Source organism: Rosa chinensis, chromosome 3, assembly GCF_002994745.2.
Source record: "Rosa chinensis cultivar Old Blush chromosome 3, RchiOBHm-V2, whole genome shotgun sequence".
Classification (NCBI taxonomy): domain Eukaryota; kingdom Viridiplantae; phylum Streptophyta; class Magnoliopsida; order Rosales; family Rosaceae; genus Rosa; species Rosa chinensis.
Window position 1 is genome coordinate 30,958,898 of NC_037090.1, and position 24,174 is coordinate 30,983,071.

General features: G+C 39.9%; 2 protein-coding genes across 2 annotated transcripts; both read right to left on the minus strand.

The window, feature by feature from the left end:
- Positions 1–6,579: 6,579 nt before the first annotated feature.
- Positions 6,580–7,179, minus strand: LOC112194430. Its single transcript, XM_024334671.1, has 2 exons — positions 6,972–7,179; positions 6,580–6,863 (listed from the first exon to the last, which is right to left on the minus strand). Exons 1-2 carry the CDS (start codon positions 7,177–7,179, stop codon positions 6,580–6,582), a joined length of 492 nt encoding a protein of 163 aa, XP_024190439.1.
- Positions 7,180–21,661: 14,482 nt separating this feature from the next.
- On the minus strand, positions 21,662–22,762 carry LOC112194431. Its single transcript, XM_024334672.1, has 3 exons — positions 22,610–22,762; positions 22,277–22,444; positions 21,662–22,219 (listed from the first exon to the last, which is right to left on the minus strand). Exons 1-3 carry the CDS (start codon positions 22,760–22,762, stop codon positions 21,662–21,664), a joined length of 879 nt encoding a protein of 292 aa, XP_024190440.1.
- Between the last annotated feature and the right edge of the window lie 1,412 nt (positions 22,763–24,174).

Genomic DNA, 24,174 nt, shown 5'->3' on the forward strand with positions numbered 1-24,174 from the left:
TTCGTAGGCTGAGATCTGAAATGATCGTGGCTACTATCTACCTAAAGAAGTTCAGATAGCAAGTGATCGCGGCTACCATATATATGTGATGGCTTAAAGTCGTCTTGTGAGCCAAAAGATCTGACCTGTTAGAGCCTTGTAAGAACGGCTTCTCTAAACAAACTAGATGTGTAGGGTTTTCCATTTGATTGCAACGGCAATGTGAAAGATCACTTTTGCATGTTACTGCGTTTCTCTAGACAAATTTGTGTCGAATTAGTTTCAAAATTATATTTTAACTTTAGGAGGACTATCTCCAAGTAAGGATGCTGGTTCAATATGTGGAAGAACAAAGATTGGGAGGAGAAGCTAATCGGGAACTACATATTGAGCCACTTTTAAATTTTAATGAATAATTATCTGAACACATGCAAGATACATATACAAAATAATCTAACTAATAAGCTAGGTATTCAATATGGGGTGATTGCGTTAATAACAGCATTGGGGACGGGCTTGTCAAATTGCAGCTGCTCTCAATCGAGAGCCTGGAATAGTCGAATATGGCTCTATCATCAATATTGTCAGGATCGTCATGGTACTCTAATTGCAACTGGTAGTTATTAGGAGGGTTCTCATTCATGGGGATCTTGAGAGCATTAAACTTGGCTGTAATATCATCATATTCCGGCAACTTAGGGTGCAAATACTTAGGCTTCTTGAGAGCACTGAACTTAGTAAATATATCATCCCAATCAGGCAATTTGGGGTGGACATGCATAGGAGATTGTAAGCTGATAAGTTGTAATTCATTGTTCCGATTCTCGTCGTCCTTTTTCTCTGCTGATGATCTTTCTGGTGCCTCATCAGGAGAAGAAGTAGTAAAAGAGGGTTTAACCAGTTCATGTTTTACTATATCATTAGGCACCACTGTTTCTGGGGAGAGAGCGAGAATATTCTTCTGGAAGTTAGGGTTTACAAGATTCCCAGGCAACAACTTCACAGCAGTTTCAACAAAACTCTCCCCGTAACGCTCTCCGAGTAAGTCCCTGATCTCCTCAAGCTCAGGAATCACACCACGTCCTAAGCTTGAAGAAGCAAAGACAAGACTTGAAACTGCTACAGCCAGGTCTCTTTGACGACATTGCCTGTGCGTTCGTATATAAAAGAAGTGCATGAGGATGAGCTTGCAGAAATGGTCGAGCAAAGTGTACACCGAAGATTCGTCTCTGATATGCTGTTCCTGTTCAACCCTGAGGTTCAGTGCCTTGTAGTCTAGCTCCTCAACATCTTTCCCTAACTCTGTAGAAATAGTAGACCTTTCCTCTTTCAAGGACTCAAGCTGGGACCGGACTTGTTTGAGTAGTTTCTTGCACCTTGAAGCTTTTCCCCACCCCACCCCCACCCCCACATCAGCGTATCTCTCCACAGTCTCAAATCTCAGCAAACACCCGAATTCAGATCGGGGTTTGGGAGAGAAGATGGAGAACAATAAAGGAAATTAGATTTGATATCAATATCGATTTTTCAGGGGTCTGAGAAACAAGATGGAGTGTGTTTTATACAAGTACGTTAGAGTGGTGTAGCTGCTAGCTGTTGTCCAGCTGGAAGTTATACCTAGCTGGGATTGGAATTTTATTTCCGCTTCCTGGTTGCAAATCCAAGAAACGATCAGCGTTCTCCTTATGAAACAAGGACTTTAATTATGACCTGGCAAGGGAGAGGTAAATCGATTCCTTTTCTCTACGGTATTTTTAAAACAACTACTTTATAGTTTTTTTTGCTCGCTTGAATACCAAACCCTCTCCTAGAGAACGCGCCCCACGCGTGGAGTAAAGGCAAAAAATCTCGAAGGCTTGTTCTTTCCCAATCGAACGCTGCCGGCGCCACTGCCATCGCGTTCCGGCCCGGGAGGGGATGCTGATGATGAGTTGTGGAGGGTTGTCTGGGAAGAAGCGCGGTCTGGGTAAGAAGGCTGGGTCTTCGACCTTGGGCTGGACAGACAGTTCCTATTCTGTCCCTCTCAGATCGGAGACGAAGATGGGTGTGGAGCAGCGACTCGATGGCCCTTTCCGGTGGTGGGATCTGAAGCTACCAATCTGGCGATCTGTGATGCAGCGGACAAGATCGAAGCGAGGCCAGGATCGGTCATGTTTTTGGATCTGGTTGCGGTCGTATGTGGGTTGTCGGATCTGTCTACAGCGTGGTCAGGCGGCACGGTGGCGTAGGGTTGCGGGGGCGTGGCATGGTGATGCGTGGCGGCGGAGTGGTGACATCGGAGCTCGCCGGTGGCGGGGAGGACGGTCTGGGGCGCTTTCTCTCTGTTAGGGAAAGGGATGTTTGGGCTGGGCTTTTTTTGTTGGGCCTCACTGGTTTTGTTTTGTTTTTTGTTTTGTTAGGTTTTGGGGTTTCTGTCCGGTTGGTGTTCTATTGAAAATAAGTCTCTCCTCTTGTGAGCGAGGGTTTGGGTATTTCTGTGTCGTGTCGATGCCATTGTTATGGTGTCATGGTCGGTCTGCTGTTTCATGGTCTGGTCTTTGGTCGGTGCTTTTTGGTTATCAACATGATGGTGAATCACCCTTACACATGGTTTGGTGGTTTTGGGTCGCGGTGTCCGAACGGATGAAAACAGTTCATCGTAAGGTTGGTGGCTGGGTTGTATCGCTACGGGTTTGGTTGTTACTCAGTGTAGCTCGAGGATATGAGCGTAACATTTGGTTAGGGGTTGGGCCGTTTTGGCTCATGGAAGTCACTCATGTTGACGGTCCCGTAACTATGGATCCAATGTTATGTAATCTGTTGGGTTATTAATGGAATTTTCTTTTTCTCAAAAAAAAAAAAAAACAACAACTTTATAGTTTTAGACTCAAAATAATCGGTTAGTAAACATCTTAGACCTACAAGCAAATGGAATGTTGCAGGCTTCTCTTTTTGAACCCGACATTCAGTATCAGATTTTGAGCATTAGTTTAAGCGTAATTTCACATGGATACACTTGTTTGGACTTTGGAGTCCACAAAGGCATTGAGTTATCCTACCGGTGGTAATGGTACCTGAATTCCATATTTTAAGCGATGAATCCAGTTGCAGCTTCCCAATCACTTGTTGAAATATATTTGTAAAATTTTGATTCCTTCTACTTTGTATTTGAACAAAATATAATCGAAACCACAACTTGTTGATTTGATTAATTTGCAGTAGCAAATCAAGCATAAACAGATCAACTTAACCCAACAAACTTGTGTACTTGAGTTTCTGAACTTGTTCACCCTTTTAATCAACCAACACTTCCCTTATATAGGGTACAAAATTAACCTATAAAATATCTAAGATGAAACCATATTAAACTAGATTAAAAGTACTTTAGATACAAAATATCTAGCTTAAGTTTGAGTGGAGCAAACAGTAATGCAAGTGCGTGGCTGTAAAATATCTTTCACCGCAGCAAGTTTTGCGACAGCAAACAAACTCAACCTTAGCGAACAAACTTAGTTATTCCGCGAACTGTTATTCATGAACATTACTTCTCAGCGAACTGGCTTCTTACTATTCCCATAATGACGTCATCTCGCGAATGCACTTTAGCGAACCTTCGCGGTGAACTCACTTCGCGAACTTTTCTCCGCGGTGACTTTATCTCGCAAACGCACTTTAGCGAACATTAGCGGATGGAGCAGGAAAGCATTAATTCTATCACTCCCTCTTAATGCTTTGCTTTTTCATTCCTAGTAGGCCTCTGAGGTATTCAAACCTCTCTTTTGGTAGAGCTTTGGTGAAGATATCTGCAACTTGGTCTTTAGTATTGCAGTAGACCAAATCCACTTCATTCTCTTCAACTGCATCCCTGATGTAGTGAAACTTCAAGGCAATGTGTTTCGCCCTACTGTGGTACACAAGATTCTCGCTCATGGCAATTGCAGACTTGTTGTCGCAGAGAATGGTTGTTGCAGATTCTTGTTTCTCACCAAAATCTTCAATGACTCTTCTGAGCCAAATTGCTTGCGAAGTAGCTATAGATGCAAACACATACTCAGCTTCAGCTGTAGATAGGGCCACTGATTTTTACTTTTTTGAAGCCCAAGAGAATACACCAATTCCAAGTGTGAAAGTATACCCAGATGTGCTTTTCAAATCATCTACACTGCCTCCCTAATCACTATCACATAAACCAAAGAGTTTTGGTTCCACATTCCTCTCATACATGATTCCAAAGTCAATTGTACCTTGAATGTATCTTAGGATCCTCTTCGCAGCTCCATAGTGTACTTTGGTTGGCTTGTGCATAAATCTAGATAACAAACTTGCAGCATACATAAGATCTGGCCTTGTTGCTGTCAAGTAAAGCAAACTTCCCACTAAACTTCTGTATATACTGTCATCTTCACTACCACTTCCATCTCTTCTATTTGAAATTTTTCATTGACAACTAGAGGTGTTGCAACAGATTTGCAACCAACCATTTTGAACTTCTCTAGAATTGTCTTTGCATATTTTTTTTGTGTAATGAAGATTCCCTCCACTGATTGAACTATTTCAATTCCCAGAAAATAATGCATGATTCCCAAATCACTCATTTCATATTTCATCATCATATCAGACTTGAAATCATTTTTTCACAACTTCCAGTAAATACCAAATCATCAACATATAAGGAGACAATAAGAATGCTTGATTTACCTTTAGTTTTGGTGCAAAGGGCAGGTTCATTTTCACTCCTTTGAAACCCCTTTCCTGTGAAATAGGAATTGATCTCACCGTACCAAGCTCTTGGGGCTTGTTTCAAACCATAAAGAGCCTTCTTCAGTTTGTAAACCTTCTGCTCTTTACCTTGATGATGAAACCTTGTGGTTGTTCCACAAATACTTCTTCTTTTAACACTCCATTTAGAAATGTAGACTTTACGTCTAGTTGGTGAAGAAACCAACCTTTTTGTGCAGCAATGAAAATTAGACCTCTTATGGTCTCATGCCTTGCTATTGGTGCAAAAGTTTCATTGAAATCGACTCCAGGTATCTGCGAGTACCCTTTTGCCACCAATCTTGCTTTGTTTCTTTGTATAGAACCGTCAGCATTTAGCTTGGTTTTGTAAATCCACTTGAAACCAATAACATCTTTGTTATTTGGTTTATCAACCAGCTCCCATATATTGTTCTTCACAATCACATCGATCTCCTCTTTCATCGCAGTTCTCCATTCATCTTCCTTCACAGCTTCTTCAAAAAATTTAGGCTCGAACAAGCATGCATTGCAGCTTTCATACACATCATTCAAGCTTCTTAACCTGATCGGTGTTGAACTTGGAGTTGATTGTGCATTTGAAGGTGTTGGTGAGGGTTGTTGAGGACTGTGAGGCGATGACTGTTGTAGTGGATCAAGTTCCAACTGTTCTGGAACCTCTTGTTCATTTTGAACAACATTATCTTGCACATCTTGTTGCAGGACTGAACCTTGATTCCAATCCCAATATGATTTCTCACTGTAGAGAACATCTTTGTAGATAATCATTTTTTTCTTTTTCAAATTGTAGAGCCTATAGCCCTTTGTATATGAGCTGTATTCCATGAACACAGACTTTTCGCTTGATTCATCAAGCATCATTCTCAGCTCCTTTGGGATATGTGCATAGCAGATTGAACCAAACACCCTCAAGTGGTTAACACTTGGTTTTCTTCCACTCCAGGCTTCAATTGGTATCATTCCTTGCACTGTTGTTGTTGGATGCCTATTCATCAAATACACTGCGGTGTTGACAGCTTCTACCCAAAATTCTTGAGGCATCTTCTTGTCATGCAGCATTGAATTTTCCATTTCCACGATTTTTCTGTTTTTCCTTTCAACTACCCTGTTTTGTTGCAGTGTATAACTTACTGTGAGTTGTCTTTCCAAACCAATGTCTGCACAGAAATTTCCAAACTCATTTGATGTATATTTGCCTCCTCTGTCTGATCTTAGCACTTTGATCTTGAGATTAGATTGTCTCTCAACCATTGCTTGAAATTCTTGAATACTAAGAACACATCAGACTTCTGCCTTAGGAAATAAACCCAGGTCATTCTTGAATAATCATCAATGAACGTCAGAAAGTATATGTGTCCAGCTTCTGTTATGGTCTTCATTGGACCACACACATCAGAATGAACTAACTCAAGTGGAACTTTGGCTCTCCATGCTTTCCCTTTTGGAAATGAGATAATGTGCTACTTTCCCAGTGCACATCCTTCACACACATCAATAACTTAATTTAATTTTTGGCAATCCTTGCACCATTTCATTTTGATGTAGTTGCTTGAGACTTTGAAAATTCAAATGTCCAAGTCTTCGATGCCAGAGCCAAGGATCATCCTATAGCTCCATTTTTCTTGTACTCTTTGTTGCATATTTGAGAGTTAAAGGAAAACTTATGTTCCTCTTCATCTCAACTTCTACCATCAGCTTCTTGCTGCTCCCTCTCTCAAAGATCTTGCAAGTGTTGTCACCAAAGTGTAGGCGATATGAATGCTCAATGAGTTGACCAACACTTAGCAAATTTGAATCAAGATCTGGAACTAACATTACATTTCTGATGAACATTTTTTCATTTTTGGTTTCCACCGCAATACTTCATTTGCCTTTTGTGTCAACCAACATTCCATTTCCCATCTTCACTTTAGTGATGTTGTTGTAGTCAATATCATATAGAAGATTAGCATTCGTAGCCATATGATTACTGCAAGCACTATCAACAAGCCACACATTCTCACTCACTTGTGTAGCTGCAGCATGGCTGACAGAGAACATGTTGGTATCACACTGTTCTTCAATGCAGTTTGCTTGTTGATTGCCTTTGTAGTTACAATCCTTCTTGACATGACCAAACCTGTTAAAATATGTACACTTTGGTTTTCCTTTAAACCAACATTCACCATTGTGCATTTTTGAGCAAATAGAACACTTTTAATAACTTGAACTGCTACTTCCTTCATTGTTTTTCTTTGCTAATTGATCTGTTTTACCTTCCCACTTCTTGCCTTTATTTTTTAAGTTCTTCTTCATCTTTTGTTTTCCCTTTTCTGAATTAGAACTAGATGGCTCATCATTTTTCTGATTTGAGCTAAGACTCAGTGTTTGAAAAGCTTTCTCAGATTGTTCATCATGGCTCCTTAACCTCTGATCAAAAGCCTTAAGTGTCCCCATCACATCTTGAACACCAAGAGTTTTCATATCCCTAGTCTCCTCTATAATACAGATTATAGCATCATATTTTCTATTTAGACTCATAAGGATCTTCTAGACTACCCTCTTCTCCATAATGGATTCACCATAGGTTTTCATTTGATTTACAATATCAGTCAGTCTAGTACTGTAATCATTTAGCAGCTCCGTTTCATTCATTCTAGTATACTCAAAATCTCTTCTCAAAGGTTAAAGTTTAACAGCTCTAACCTTTTATGAGCCTTTGAACTCAAGCAACAGAACATCCCAAGCTACTTTCACTGTTTCTTCATTTGACATTCTTGGAAAGATCTCGTCTGAGACTGAGTTTTGTAGTATTCCTAGAGCTTTTGCATCTTTCTTTATGTTTGTCTTCAATCCACTCTCTGAGCATTAGACATATTTTCAATTTCTGGAATTGTATAGCCTTCATCCACATAACTCCGTAGTTCATGTGAGATGAACATGGTTCTCATCTTGATCATCCAGAAGTCAAAGTTCTCTCCATTGAAGATTGGAACTCTGATTTCTGATGAGTTGCTTGAACTAGCCATATTAGATCAGTACCTTGTGTTTGTTTTTTTTTTTTTTTATGTAACAGTTGATACGACCCAATTGATATTGATCAACAAAGCTCTGATACCATGTTGAATATATTTGTAAAATTTTGATTGCTTCTACTTTGTATTTGAACAAAATATAATCGAAACCACAACTTGTTGATTTGATTAATTTGCAGTAGCAAATGAAGCATGAACAGATCAACTTAACCCAACAAACTTGTGTACTTGAGTTTCTGAACTTGTTCACCCTTTACATCAACCAACACTTCCCTTATATACCTAAAAACTGAACGGTCGAGATGTGGATATGCGACCGAAAAGTGACCCAAAACTCGAACTTCACAAGTTAATTTCAAAGCGGAGCTCCGCTCTGGATAAGATATGTATATATGTATATAAATATAAATATATATATATATATATATATATATGAGGCCCGATCACAGGTAGATGTCCGCACTGTCGCTAAAGTACGGACGTCGACGCAGCAGCAGCTTCCAAGCGGCGCGCGGCTTGCAAGAGGGAGGTCGGAGGCATCCCGGACCGTTCTGGGCAGCGATCGAGGTCGGAGGAGATCGAGGTTGCATGTTCTGGGCAGGGGCCGGACCTGCAACTGCAAGGTTCTTGGCAACGCCGGAACCTCGTCGTTGGCGACTCCACCCTACTACAGATCGACTTCTCAGACCCCTAGCCCCTCTACGGGAAGCCCCGCCGCGCCATCGAAGCTTGATCGAGGTCGGAGGAGCGACGTCCGCACTTTTTCTAGGTTGCGGACGGCCGCTTTCGAACGGTTTTGATATACACACACACACACACACACACAGATCCTATCCAGAGCGGAGGTCCGCTTTGAAATTATAGAGTGAACTTCGAGTTTTGGGTCACTTTTAGGTCACATATCCACATCTCGACCGTTCATCTTTTAGATACTAGTGTATAGATCATCGCTGCAAATTTTCAGCCAAATTGATGATCGTTAAGGTATCTAACTCGCTTAAACCAATCGACGGACTGAATCTGTCAACCTGAACCGTACTAGCTTTAAGACAGTTATCAATACCTTAACGGTCATCAATTTGGCTGAAAATTTATAGAGATGATCTATACACTAGTACCTAAAAACTGAACGGTCGAGATGCAGATATGCGACCTAAAAGTGACCAAAAACTCGAAGTTCACTCCGTAATTTCAAAGTGGAACTCCACTCTGGATAAAATCTGTATATATATATATATATATATATATTCATATGCATGTGTATTTTTCACATTATATTTTCATAATTTACAATAACCCAACAAACTTCTCTATGTAAATTTGGGATCCAGAACAACTTCAGTTTTGGTACCTAAACTTCTATTTTTATTGGGATCAAATACCCATGAGAAACTGCAGGGATTATTGGTCTGAGGTTGTCAGCGAGTCTACTGATGGATTATGCGGAAAAATTTTATTGTCAGTTTCTTATTAGTTTACTCCCCCCTAAGCTTCACTTAATAAGTGGAGTGGTATTGCGTTTAGTGCTGTCTCTTTCTGATGGCCACATAGAGGCGGGTTACTATGTAATATTGCTTTTTCTTATTGAATAAAATGGCTGGCCTCCTTCTAGTTAAAAAAAAAAAAACTTTGAATTCATATACATGTGTTATGTAAATCTATTGATCGAATTACATGAAATTTTTTCAATTTCTTGATTGAAGAAAAAAAAATTGTTGTTTAAATCTAAGTATGAGTGTAATGAAAAGAAAAAAAAAAGTAAATAATTTATTTTTTTAGAAGAAAGCCAAAATAATTTTGAGCAATTAGATTTTGGAAGGATAAGATAGATGCTCTTTTCTTCAATAATTTTATGGCATAATTTGGTAAATAGGTTATGTGTGTAGCTGTGTAGGTGACATGACATGACACCTAAGATTGAGGCCAACAATCATTTCCTCGACACAATGATGGACAAGGTCAAAAGTCCAAGTTTTTTTGTGTGAAAAAAATTATTTTAAGATTAAGCTTAGGCACCGAATGATTTTGGCACCGGATCTCATCAAAACTTCCAATTTAAGCTTGTCTGACTGAGAGCAGTACTAGGATAGGTGAGCTCCTGGGAAGTCCACGTGTTGCACCCACAAAAAAATATTTTAAAAAAAAACACTATTTTTTCAATGAAGAATGTTTAAGGTGAAGCTAGCTGCTAGCACTAAAACTTGAAGTCCCAAACTTACCGGTTAAATATTTACACGCGGGCCACTATTTTTCTATAAATTAATATAAATGACTGTAATGAAATGCAGTCTGTGTGAACAACTTCTTCCTTCACACGGATTTCTATATCAAATACATAAACTCTATCTCACACCAATTTCTGCGTGGATTACAACTCATACTGATTTTTGTGTCAAAACCTAAAACCTTATTAACACAGAATTCTGTGTGAGATCCCTGTACCCTAACTTTCACTGATTTTTGTGTGTAAGAGTGACAACATTTTTTAAAAAAAGGGCTAAATACTGTTTAGTCCCTCAACTTTTGCTGAAAAAACACTTCAGTCCCTCGCCTTTTAATTTGACATGTTTACTCCTTGTTCTTTCAGTTTTATACCAAATAGGTCCATTCCATTACATTCGGTTAAATTGTGCCGTTAACTTTCTATTTTAAGGATAAAATTACTATCATAGTCCTGACTTTCTCTTTCTTTAATTTTTTTAATTGTTTTTATTCTTCTCTTTGTTCAAGTAAATCCAGAATATGTGTCTAGCCCAAACTCGAGGTTACTTGCTCTAGTGGAAATAGGGTTTATATTAGAGATATTCTCTGAGAATCTTAGGAGATATCCAATCATGTATGATTATGTTTCCATGCACAACTCTATCTCTATGTTTGTAATCCTCTATATCAAGAGGCCCCTATTATCAATGAAAGTACGACTCAATTCTCTCCCAATTTCAGTTTTTCCTTAAATATGTTATCAGCATGAAGTTCTAACCCTGAAACCCTAAAATCCCAAACCCTTGAAAAAAAAGGGTGTGCGTTAGCCTCGATTCACTGTCGGTTAACCTCATCCATAAAGTTTCTGCAAGATATAGCCACGTTAGCCTCGATTCATTGCCGGTTAACCTCGTCCATAAAGCTTTTGCAAGTTAAAGCTGGTTAGCCCCTGCCAGCGAAAAAAAAAAAAAACAGAAGAAGATGACACTCTCGGTCAAAGGCAGAGGAGAAAGAAAGAAAAAACAAGAAGAAAAGGCTCCCTCGATCAAAGGCATAAGAGGGAAAAAAAAAAAAAAAAACTGTGGGGAGCGGTCCACGAGGGGGGGCCCACATTTTTAACCTTTTCAGTCAAAGTTTGCAAGGAAAAAAAAAAGAAAAAAAAAGGAAGAAGCCCGCAAGCAGATGAAGAGTGGAAGAAAAGAAAGAGAAAAAAAAAACAGAGAGAAAAAGAGAAGGAGCGGGCCCACAAGCAGAAAAGAATGAAGAAAAAAGAAGAAAGAGAGAAGAAAGAAAGGCCCAGCGCAGAAGAAGAAAGGAACAGGCCTAGAAGCCCACTGACCCAAGCCCATAAGCCCGCTGACGTCAGTCCTAGGACCCGCTACCACGTTAGCATAAGGATCCACTGCCACGTCAGCCCTCCGGTCAACGACTTTTCCAGCTACTTTTTCCAACCACTTTTTCCGGCCAAATTTTCTGGCAACCTATTTCAATGTATTTTTTTTTCTAAAAGTTCCCGTTTTTTTTTAGAGTTTTTACATTCAATTTCTCTTCTTTTTCGAGGACTTGCAACATCCCTTCTTCTACCCCCCTTTCTTCATCATAGGGGAGACCTAATTAAGCCAAACTGTGGGGATTCGTGCTCACTCCAAGTTTGGAGCTTGTTGAGATCTCCAAACTTAGAGTTTGTAGAGAAATTATGATCGACTATTTATGTCATTATTTCGATCTAATCTAATACCTCTTGGAATTGAATTTCTTGGAAGCGATTACGCTCAGAAATTCAAAATTTTTTGGGAGCTACTACGCTCAGAAATTTTGTATGTTTTCGTGGTAGCCTTTTACGCTCCGAAACTAACCATAATTTCTTGTTCTCTTTCAGGATGAGTAACATGAACAAATTGAATTTTTCTCCATTGGGAACAACTGGCTCTAGATATCACAGGTGGGTTCATGATGGCAGTCAGCATCTCAAGGCCGATGGAATCCTAGATATGATTCTCGAGCCTAGCTAGAACGTGCTAATTGTTGAGCAAGCTCAAGCTTTGGAAGCAAATAGAGCAGCCTTAGAGGCAAATAAGGCGAAGGCCATCATCCTAATGAATCGTCATATGGATGATTCGCTCCAGTACGAGTGTATGAATGAAGAAGACCCCAAAAGGCTGTAGGTCTCACTCGAAGAAAGATTTGGCAACGTCCGTGACTCCATGCTTCTTGACCTAGAAGTGAGATGGCATAGCCTCCGCTTCTATGATTTCAGTCAGTTCTTGACTACAACTCGGAAGCACTTCACATTAAATCCTTAATGGAATTCTGTGGTAAAGAGATCACAGATGCGATGTTGATTGAGAAGACTCTCTCTATCTTCCCCGTCTCTACATTGATGGTTGCTAAAAACTATCGAATCGATGTTACTGCTGTTTGGACCTGAATTTAGCTACTCTCGTGTATGACCATGTTGAGAAGAAATGAGGATGAATTGACACCCATTCAAGACAAATAGTTGGTGAAGTCATACAACCAAGGAAAAAGTGTCGGTCGGTCACCCAGCTTGGTTTGAGGTTTTAGTAACGGATGACCCAAAAATCAACAAGTTGGACCATGCGGCCATATGTTCGGTTTAATCCAGGTTCGGTTTAGCTACTCTCGTGTACGACCATGTTGAGAAGAAATGAGGATGAATTGACACCCATTCAAGACAAATAGTTGGTGAAGTCATACAACCAAGGAAAAAGTGTCGGTCGGTCACCCAGCTTGGTTTGAGGTTTTAGTAACGGACGACCCAAAAATCAACAAGTTGGACCATGCGGCCATATGTTCGGTTTAATCTAGGTTCAAAAGGGTCTTTACTCATGCGGGCCGAAATGAAAATTAATGTTCGGCCAAGTTTAGGTAATAATATCGGATGAAGAGTCTTCACAAGGAAGGAGTTCAAGTCAATCTGTGCTTTTAATTATGAAGATCTCGGATATCAGCAAAGTCAGAGTTTTACGAAACGAATAAATCCTAAAAGGAAGGAGAATCCTACTTAAGTTCCACGTCTTGGAGGACAAGTTAGCTAGGGTTTTTAACTTGTATATATAGCACCTTGTAACTCATTGTAAAAGGTCCTGCACCACAAAAACAAATCAATATACAACTTTTACTCAAACCTTTCTCTTACTCTTTCATAGGTATTTTGCCTTCTATTCAACTTTCATAACTTGTTTTCATTTTTAGTTTCTTACTTTTATTTCAGTCGTTACATTCAAGCACTTTACTTTCTTGTTCTTTATTTTATATGTACTTTACTTTTCGCACTTAGGAGTAGTTCGTAACATAGAATTATCATCCATTGATCTCTTTCGGCTAGTCCGGATTGGATTGATGCGATTCGTCGTTCACACACATATCATCTCACAACCGAGTCCACTTCACCTTCGTCTTCACCGTGATTTGCGAGTACCTTCACCCAATAGATCTCTCGCTTGTCACCCGAACCTTTGAGTTTATCCAAAAAGTGAACGTGATAGAAGACTCCGGTCAACATTGACGCCTAACCGAAGTCCTTGCAACAGAGGCATCAGAACCTAACGGCCGAGAGCGTTCCTTCCTCGGCCTACAATCATTTGAAAGAAGTCAGATCACGCACCATTCAGAAACCTCAGTCGGCCATTCGGCCGTGAGTTGGCACGCCCGCGCAATTTCAGAAGGATGATTCAACCACAGGTCCCTCGGCCCTCACTTCGGCCGAGATGATTTTGAGGCAAACAACTGCAGGACGGATCACAAGGTTTCATGAGCTCATTGGAGCTATGAATGTCGTTGAAAAGCATGACAACATCCTTGTGAAGAACTATAATTCGAGATCCATGTAAGCAAAGCATATTCCGGAATCCAATTATAGTCGCGCCCCTAAAAGAGGGTACCAAGAGCGAAACCCTAATCTTAGGGATACTTCTGGACGTTCTGATCCATATAATCGCTCTACTTGGGAAGGTAACCGCTAAAATAGGCAAACACGGAACCGAAGAGGTAAACGTGGAAAGAGAGAGGGAGGCAATGCCTCTGGCCATGTTGGTGGTGCCACCAACACTAAGAGCCATCTAAATGACGCTTTCAAAGCGCCTCAATCAATGGAGTTTGAGCAAAGAGATGTATGTTCTCGATGTGGAGTGTCTGATCATTTGGGCACACATTTGTAGAGCTCGTGAAGAAATTGTCACCGCCTACAAAGCATATTGTGAAGCAAGAGATGCTCACTATGTGGAACAAGAAGATCAAGAAGATGATCTAGAGTGAAGGGTTGAAGACTACAAATCTAGTTGGGATCAATAGATCGCCAATTCTATTTAAGTCTTTTTATTTTCCAAGAGACGTAATAGGCAATTGCCATATATTTTTGATGTAAATGCCAATGGTTTAGTCTTTCTTCAAAGTAGGCTCACCCAAAGCAAGTGTGATTTCTAGGAAGGTTATGAGATTAGTGGTACTTAAGCGAACCTTGCTCCACCGACATCTCTCTACTCACCTGGTCACATTTATTTTGGAATTACCGAAAGAAGCCAATATGAATAAAATTTTGGATTACCATTGTTTTGCATTAACTAGCATTTTGGATTAGATTTCTTTGGTCAAAGAGACAATGATGTAACTCCTTTGGCTTATGAATAAAATTTCAAGTTCTTTTCATTATGGCTCCAGCTTGATTCTGAGCATATTACTTTGTGGCTACGATGGCTGGGCCATCAGTATTAATTCGAGGACATGGAATAGCCCAAGTTCCACTTGCCAAATGACACCTTCATTACTGTCACAGAAACTCTCTACGCTCTTAGGGCAAATTATACCCTATGAATAACCAATGGATTCCATGCGAAAACGCATGTAGAGAACGGAAATGAGTTTCTTTGCAATGCCTCTAATGATTGCGAACAAAGGTGCATCTTAGAGAATTTTATGTGTTTCTCTAGTGAATTCTATGTCACTATTCAAGCTATTAAATCCAATAAAGTTATGAGAGAAGATCTCTTGGATTTCGACACATATTGGCTTTGTCACGATAGGATAGGTCATCCTAGTCATGATATGATGATCCATCTACTAAAGACTTCACACAGACATCTATTTTCTCGAGCGAAATGAAGCATGAATCAACAGTTTATTCCTGGACTAAGTGTGACCGCCGTCACTGCCGTCCACCACCAGCCTAGGGCTGACATAGTCCTTATCCATGACGCCATAGATAGCGTAATCATGGTGATGACGCCATAGATAGCGTAATCATGGTGATGACGCCCCAGGTGATGTTGCAATTACCAACTTTGATTCAAATAGCATTTCAGACGCTTAGGCCTAACCAAAATCCTCATTGGTTGCTTCTAAAGCCTTTCGCTCGTTTTACAAAGCCTGTTCCTTAGGGAAATTAGGACTGAGACCGTCTTATGCAAAGGATATGAAAATACTCATTCAGTTCCGACATAGAATCCCTGGGAATTCTGTGGACTGATTCAACCAACCTGCGGACGTTTAAATATCTCATGATGTTGGTTGACACGCAAACACGCTGGTCACGTGTTGTGCCATTTTCCACTTGTAATGCTGCTTATGCTACACTCCTAGCACATATCATACAACAACTGACTCACTCCCCGAATCATCCTATTCAGTCAGTTGGATTTGACTATGCTAGAGAGTTTACATTGAAGACTTTCGATTTGCAATAGGGAATGATGTTGGACATCATATCCTCATATACAAACCCAAATGGTCTAGCGGAAACGACTACGATGGTAGTCCGGACATTGGTAATGCGCACGAATCTCCTTATATCCGCTTGGGGTGATGTAATATCTCATGCAGCTATGCTAATTCATCTACGACCCACTGCCACTCAATCTACTTTTGCGTTACAGTTAGTGACTGGGTACAAATATCATACTTACGCATATTTAAGTGTGCCATTTATGTGCCAATTGCACCGCCACAACGCTCTCTGATGAGTCCTTATAGACAAATAGGCAACTACGTTGGTTTTGAGACTCCAACAATCGTCCGCCACTTAATGCCCTTGCAAGGCGATCTCCTTACTGCTAGATTTGCGGATGTCACTTTGATGAGACAGTCTTCCCATCGTTAACACATATGTTCAATAGGAACGACAGGAATTGTCATGGTCTGTTCCCACTATGTCTCATCTTGATCCCTACTAAAGTGATGAGATCACACAAATATGCTGCAAATATTCCTGCAAGGAAGGACGTCCTTACGAAAGGACGTAGCGCCACCCTACACGTAGGTAGGCATGGTGCCAACTCCAAAGAGATTGGCACTCTGGCATTACAGGTCATGGCCCCAGCTAGGATGCGTGGAAGGCCCGTGAGTTCGAATGATACTCTGGCACAGTCCAATCCTTTGATCATCGACACTCAAAATCCATCTCATGAGTATCTTCTGGGTTATGGTTATCGTTGGGGGACGCCTCAACATCAGAACCTATTCCTGAGAATATAGAGCTCTACGAAAATTACACTATTGTACATGAGACGTGGGATAGAAACTCCATCATAATTGATGATGTAGTTGCGCATTTCGTTGCGCATGAGTTTGTTGAGTAAGATGATATCGAACCACGCTCCGTTGATGAATGAATGCCAACGTAGAGAGATTTGGCCTAAATGGAAAGATGCTATCTAGGTTAAGTTGGATTCTCTAACGAAGATGAAGGTTTTTGAGCCAATGGTGCCAACACCTCCTAACACAAAACCTATTGACTAATGGGTATTCGTTAGAAAGAGAGATGAGAAAAAGAGATGGCAATCTCGCCTTATGGCACAAGGCTTCTCACAAAACGCCCTGGAATCGACTACGATGAGACATATTCTCTCGTAATGGATGTCACTGCACTCCACTACCTTGTCAGTTTGGTAGTTTCCGAATAACTGATCATGCAGCTTACGAATGTGGTTACTACGTATCTCTATAGGGATCTAGATACGGAATATACATGAAGGTTCATGTTGAGCTTCATTTACCCAAGTCAAGTGGCTCTAGACTACGGAGCGCGTTTTACAAAGAGATTGAAACGCTCACTAAAGTGACTACTTGATTAGGAAAGGATATGCCTGCGCGTTTCCATAACAAGTTTCGGATTCTATCGCGGTTCATGTTGGACATGATCTTTATTGGAAGCCCTTAAAGAGTTAAGTGAAACCGCTGAACACTTGAAATCCGAGTTTGAGATGAAAGATTTTGGGAGAACACGATTATGTCTCAGTTTGGAACTTGAGCATTGTGTTGATAGATGCTTAGGCATTTTGACAAGGTCAAACCTTCAAGCACCCCCATGATCGTCTGTAGTCTTGATCTTGAAAATGATCATCTTCGTCCGAAGGATGATGGCGAAGATGTGCTAGAGGCGGAAGTGCCCTACATAAGTACAATAGGCGCATTATTGTATTTAGCTAAATGCATAAGACCAGATATCTCGTTTACAATGAACTTATTAGCTAGATATACCTTTGCGCCAACGCGACGCCATTGGATTGGTGTAAAAGATATCTTTCAGTACTTGAGATGTACGATTGATATGGGCTTGTTCTATCCCTATAGAGAGATGATGGATTCAGACCTATCACACACCAGGATCGCCGCCAACACTGGCCTGCGTCCACTATCCCCATCCCAAAACGACATGTGTTTTGGAAGGTTTTGCTGATATTGGGTATCTCTTTGACCCACACAAAGGTCATTCTCAAAATAGTTAAGTGTTCAACATGGGTAAAGACCGTGATATCTTGGAGGTCTACAGAACATACCATAATCGCTATATCTTCGAACAATGCAGAGATTATTGCTCTTCACAAAGTGGTTCGTGAATGTATCTGGATTGGATCCATAATTACGCATGTTCGAACAATTGTGGTTTGAAGTCTACCACAGATGAGCCTACGAGCATTTTGGATAATGCTGCTTATTTTGAACAAATGAAGCAAGACTACATCAAAAGCGACAACATCAAGGATAATCAGCAACAACAGCCTCTCCTCAAGATCAAAGTGAATTAGGTTTGATTTGAGGACAGTGTGGCAGACTTGCTCACTAAGTTATTGCCTAAATTCCACTTTCGAGAAACATGTTGGTAGCATCGTTTGCGGAAGTTATTCGAACTCCCATGACCGTTGTCATCACGGGGAGATGCATACATCAGGGGGAGATGTCTACATGTATGGTCTCGAAAAGTGAAGGGTGTGTTGCGCTCTTTTTCCCCTTCGACCGAGGTTATTTTTGTCCCACAGAGTTTTTGTTACTCGGCAAGGTTTTTAATGAGGCAACGAGAGAAGCACCACGTTTGGGCGACACAAGGGGGAGTGTTCAAGTAAATCCAGAATATGTGTCTAGCCCAAACTCGAGGTTACTTGCTCTAGTTGAAATAAGATTTATATTAGAGATATTCTCGGAGAATCTTAGGAGATATCCAATCAATGTATGATTATGTTTCCATGTACAACTCTATCTCTATGCTTGTAATCCTCTATATAAAGAGGCCCCTATTATTAATGAAAGGGAAAAATTCACCAACGGTGTCTAGACACTTAGGGGACTTTCAGAATGATACCTGAACTTTCAAAGTTATCAATGTGATACCTGAACTCATTTTTTCGTATCAACGTCGTACCTATGGTCAATTTCCGTCACGGAACAGTTAACTAGAGGCATGTGTCCGGCACGTGATAAAAAAAGTGAGGGCAAAACAGACTTTTTCTCTCAATTTCCCCTAAAATCGATCAAAAATTCAATTCCTTCCAAAATTTGGAGGACATGAGGTTCGAACCCCCAACCTCCCTCACAACAACTCAACTCCCCACCACTGGAGCACGAACTGACCTCAACACAATAGCTCCAAACTTTACATTTATACTCTTTTTAGGCGATACCGAATAATTATAAAAAACATACAAACCTTGGAAGAAATGAGATTCGAACCCCCAACCTCTCTCACAACAACTTAACTCCCCACCATTGGAGCACAAACTGTCATCGATGTAATACCTCCAAACTTTATATTTATACACGTTTTAAGAGATACCGAATAATATACAAAATTTACAAACCGTGGAAGAGATGAGGTTCGAACCCCCAACCTCTCTCACAACAAAACAACTCCCCACCACTGGAGCACGAACTGTTGCCGACATATTATCTCCAAACTTTGTATTTATACTCTTTTTAGGCGATACCAAATAATTAAACAAAATAAATAAACCTTGGAACATTTGAGATTCGAACCGCCAACCTCTTGCACAACAGCTCAACTCCCCACCTCTTGGGCACGAGCTGCCGATGTTATAACCCCTACGATCTTTATATTTATGTTGTTCTTAGGTGATAGATTAAACACCAAAAAGAATCTTCTCTCTCTCTCTCCTGGTCTTCGACCTTTCTTCTTCTTTCTGCAGTTTCTGCAACTCTGCTTCATCTTTTGTTCTTTTTTCTTCCTCCCCAATCCCTATCAACGTTGTCGTCACGGCCGCAGCGGGGCGAACCGAGTTGGACCGGAGCGGGCGGCCGGGGGAGAAAGCGAACTCGACGTCGAAGGAGTGAGGTGGCGGGATGATCATGACGGGAGAGAGAGAGTTGCTGGAGGGGGAAATGTCGGAGACAGGAGGGGAGGAGGCGATGGGCTCCGGGGCGGCGAAGAACCCGACTTGGCTGACCTTCGGATTGCTGACGAAGAAGCTGAAAGAAAGCAGAGGGAAGAAGAAGCTGAAAAAGAAAAACAAGAAAGAAAAAAAGAAAGGAAGAAAGCAAAAAAATAAAGAATAAAAAAATAATATTAAAATACTTTTGAGGGTAAATTAGTCTTTTACCCTTATTTTATGCCTCACGAGCCGGACACGTGCCTCTGGTTAACTGTTCCGTGACGGAAATTGACCGTAGGTACGACGTTGATACGAAAAAATGAGTCCAGGTATCACATTGATAACTTTGAAAGTTCAGGTATCATTCTGAAAGTCCCCTAAGTGTCCAGACACCGTTGGTGAATTTTTCCCTTAATGAAAGTATGACTCAATTCTCTCCCAATTTAGTTTTTCCTTAAACACTCTTTTATTTTTTAATTGTTTTTATTCATCTCTTTAATTTTTTTGTTTCTTTAATTTTTTAATTATTTTTGTTCTTCTCTTTCTTGTTCCTTCTGATTCATACCAATAAAATTAATATTTTTTTAATTATTTTTATTCTTCACTTTAATTTGACACGTTTACTCCTTATTTCTTTTTTCTTTCTTTTTTTTTGAAAGGGGTTTGGAACCCAGCTTAACTGGGAGGCTCAGCCCCACGCCCGGTTCCATTTATTGAATTAAAATTTTGCATCGGGGGGGGACATAAAATCTGAACCCCGAGCTACAGAATTACTATTACAATAATCTTCGTAGAGAACATCCTGAATAATAGCAGGGGTCTCATCTAACCATACATCATCAATAGAAAATAAACTAGCAAGGTGCGCTAGCCTATCAGCTGCACCATTTGCTTCACGGTAAATATGTCGAGTTCTAACTGATTGAAAAGCATTAAAATAATCTTTGCAATCATCCAAAACCCGACTCACCTCCAAGAAATTTTTCTCCACACTATTGAGAGCAGTAATCAGAATGGCAGAGTCGCTTTCAATGTCAATTTCAGACCACCCTTGATGTATACCAAGGAGAAGACCAGCTCTACACGCCTCAGCTTCCATATTTAGGACTGAGTGAGCATGTAGAAAAGGTCGAGCTAAAGCAGCAATACCCTTACTAGCATCATTTCTGACCACTACCCCAATGCCTCCACACCCATTTTCCGGTCTAAAAGCCCCATCAACATTAATTTTCAGTCTACCACTAGGTGGACATTGCCATTTGGTTAATGGCCTCTTCTTCTTTCTCACTGCCTTAGGGTGATATTTTTGATAATCCTCCAGAAAGTGGACTGTCCATTCAATTAAACACATAGGCTTAAAAGCACCATTATTCCAAACAAATCTATTTCTTTCTGCCCATATAGCCCACAAGCCCACAAAGAAGAAATATCTTTGATCAATGGTCAATACATCCAACATGTCCAGCGTCCACCCTTCTAGGCAAGTTGCTGGGTGCTCCACAACTTTCAGCTTAAGTGGTCCAAATGGCCAAAAACAAATCAAAGTTGGGCAATTTTTAAATAGATGCGTACTTATTTCAACGTCACCCATGCAAAACATGCAACTCATATCAGCAATAGGAACCCTCTTCTTTGCCAACGCATACTTTGTGGGTAGGACCCCTTTCAGCAGCTTCCACATAAAGACCCTCACCTTAGGGGGAACATTAGCACTCCACACCATTTGCCAGTAACGACGCCAAGGTGCGCCGTCCACTGCCATTGACGTTGAAGCCCTCTCGAGTGCAGTTTGAGTTTTATTAAACACATAATACCCACTCTTGACATTATAAAGACCCTTCCGATCAAAATGCCATATTAATCTATCATCTGTCCCACGTAGACTTAAAGGAATTGATGCAATAGTGTCAACCTCCCCTTCAGTGAACAGCTCATCCATCAAGTCTAGTAACCACTCCCCATTCTCCCCATCAATTAAATCTGCAACCACAAAGTCCTCCGTCCCTTCCATCATGGGCGAGAAAGGTTTGAAAGAATGGGGAAATGGCACCCATGGGTCCTTCCAAACAGAGATACGACTCCCATCACCTACCTGAAATCTCAACCCTTTTTTTAACACTTCTCTTCCTGAAATAATACTTCTCCAAATATAGGAGTCACCTCCCTTAACCTCAGCCTCCATAAAAGTGCAATTAGGAAATACTTTGCTTTTAAGAGTCTAGCAATAATGGAATTCAGATTTTGAACCAAACGCCAACCTTGTTTGGCTAAGAGCGCCAAATTGAAATGATGCATGTTCCGAAAACCCAAACCTCCTTCATTTTTAGGACTACGAAGCTTCTCCCACGAGATCCAATGAATCTTTCTCGCAGTGTCATCTCCTCCCCACCAAAAACGGGCCATCAGTCTATGCATCTCATTGCATAAATGCTTTGGAAGCTCAAAACAACTCATCACATACGAAGGAATTGCTTGTGCAACTGCCTTAATAAGAATCTCTTTTTCGGCAACGCTAAGGGTCTTTTCTCTCCAACCTTGCGTCCGAGTTCGTATCTTCTCAATCAAAAAGCCAAAAGCCTCTTCTTTAGAGTAGCTAAGTTCAGTCGGCAACCCAAGGTACTTGTCATGCTTGTCTACCCGCGCTACTCCCATAGACGCAGCAAGCTCTTCCTGTAAAGTCATATCAACATTCTTACTAAAAGAAATACAACTCTTCTGATAATTCACCTGTTGTCCAGAAGCATACTCATACTCCTGCAGAATAGTCTTCAATGTAGCACAATCACCTCTCTCTGCTTTGAAGAATATAAAAGAGTCGTCGGCGAAAAATAGATGACTGATGCTAGGGGCTCCTAAGCATATTTCCACCCCATGAAGTAGATCATGACTTTCAGCCTGAGAGATGCACCTTGACAATACTTCAGCGCATAGAAGAAACAAATAAGGTGAAATAGAGTCTCCTTGCCTCAAACCTCGGGAAAGGATAATACGGCCTCTAGGTTCTCCATTCAGAATAAAAGAATATGTAACAGTACGCACACAACTCATTATCCATCTTACCCAAACATCTCCAAATCCCATCTTGATCATAACCGCCTCCAAAAAAGGCCACTCAACGCAATCATACGCCTTACTCATATCGAGCTTGAGGGCACAGTAGCCTTTTTTACCACTCCTTCTTCTCTTGAGGCAATGGGAAATCTCGAAGGTCATCAAAGAGTTATCTGAAATTAATTTACCTGTCACGAATGCACTTTGAAACGGAGAAATCAGAGAATCTAGCAGGGGCTTTAATCGGTTAGCCAGAACTTTAGACCCAATCTTATATATCACGTTACAGAGACTAATAGGTCTCAGTTGACTCATGTACTAATAGAAATTAATTTGCTACTTGACGCCAATAAAATTAGTCATAACTTTTAATACGACTTTTATTAATTTTTTAAAATTATTTTTATTCTTCTCTTTTATTTTTTCTTTTAATTAGCACCAATAAAATTACAAATTTTTTTAATTGTTTTTATTCTTCTCTTTAATTTTTTTCTTTTGATTGGCACAAATAAAAGAGAAGAATAAAAATAATTTAAAAAATTAATAAAAGTCGTATTAAAAGTTATGGGCTAATTTTATTGGCGTCAAGCAACAAATTAATCTCTTCTCCGGCTCACCCAAACACCCAATAAAATTAGTCATAACAGAAGAAACAAGGGAGGGACTATAATAGTAATTTTTATCCTTAAAAGGGAAGAAAAATAAAAGAGAAGAATAAAAACAATTAAAAAAAAATAAAAGAGAAGAATAAAAAAATTAAAAAATTAAAGAAAGAAAAAATAAAAGAGAAGAATAAAAATAATTAAAAAAATTAAAGAGAAGAATAAAAAAAATTAAAAAAAATTAAAGAAAGAGAAAGTCAGGGCTATGATAGTAATTTTATCCTTAAAATAGGAAGTTAACGGCACAATTTAACGGAGTGTAATGGAATGAACCTATTGAGTGTAAAACTGAAAGAATAAGGAGTAAACATGTCAAATTAAAAGGTGAGAGACTGAAGTGTTTTTTCAGCAAAAGTTCAGGGACTAAACAATATTTAGCCCAAAAAAAAAAATTTGCTAGCTAATTAATTTGCAACCTGAATATAATAGTACTTTTATTCTCTACAATAAATATATTTCAAATAATTACAATAAAGTGAACAAATCCACAACTCAATCTAAAATATTAAACTTTGCATTCATAGCAAAATGTTTTTTACATTCCTAGCAAAGTACATTTCGTACCAAAGTAAATTCTTGGATTACAAAAACAAGCTTCAGCCTTCATGTCTCTCATTTTCAGCCTCAATTCTTTCCTCCCTATACCAGAAGTCCAGAATAGATATGTTATAACATATTAAAGATGTGCTTTGTAAATGTATACTATAACAAATTATCTAATTCCTGTAACTCTTTTGTTGTAATGTAAGATATTAATCAAAGTCCTAAAAGAAAGACAGCTATCGGTCAAGTCTTAATGGCCTCTCAGATGAAGAAAAAGAAACTATATCCTAGGAGATCGACAATGCAGCAATGCAAGTAGGTGAAGGCCAAACTACCAACCAGCCCTTAAATCTAATTAGCAATCACACC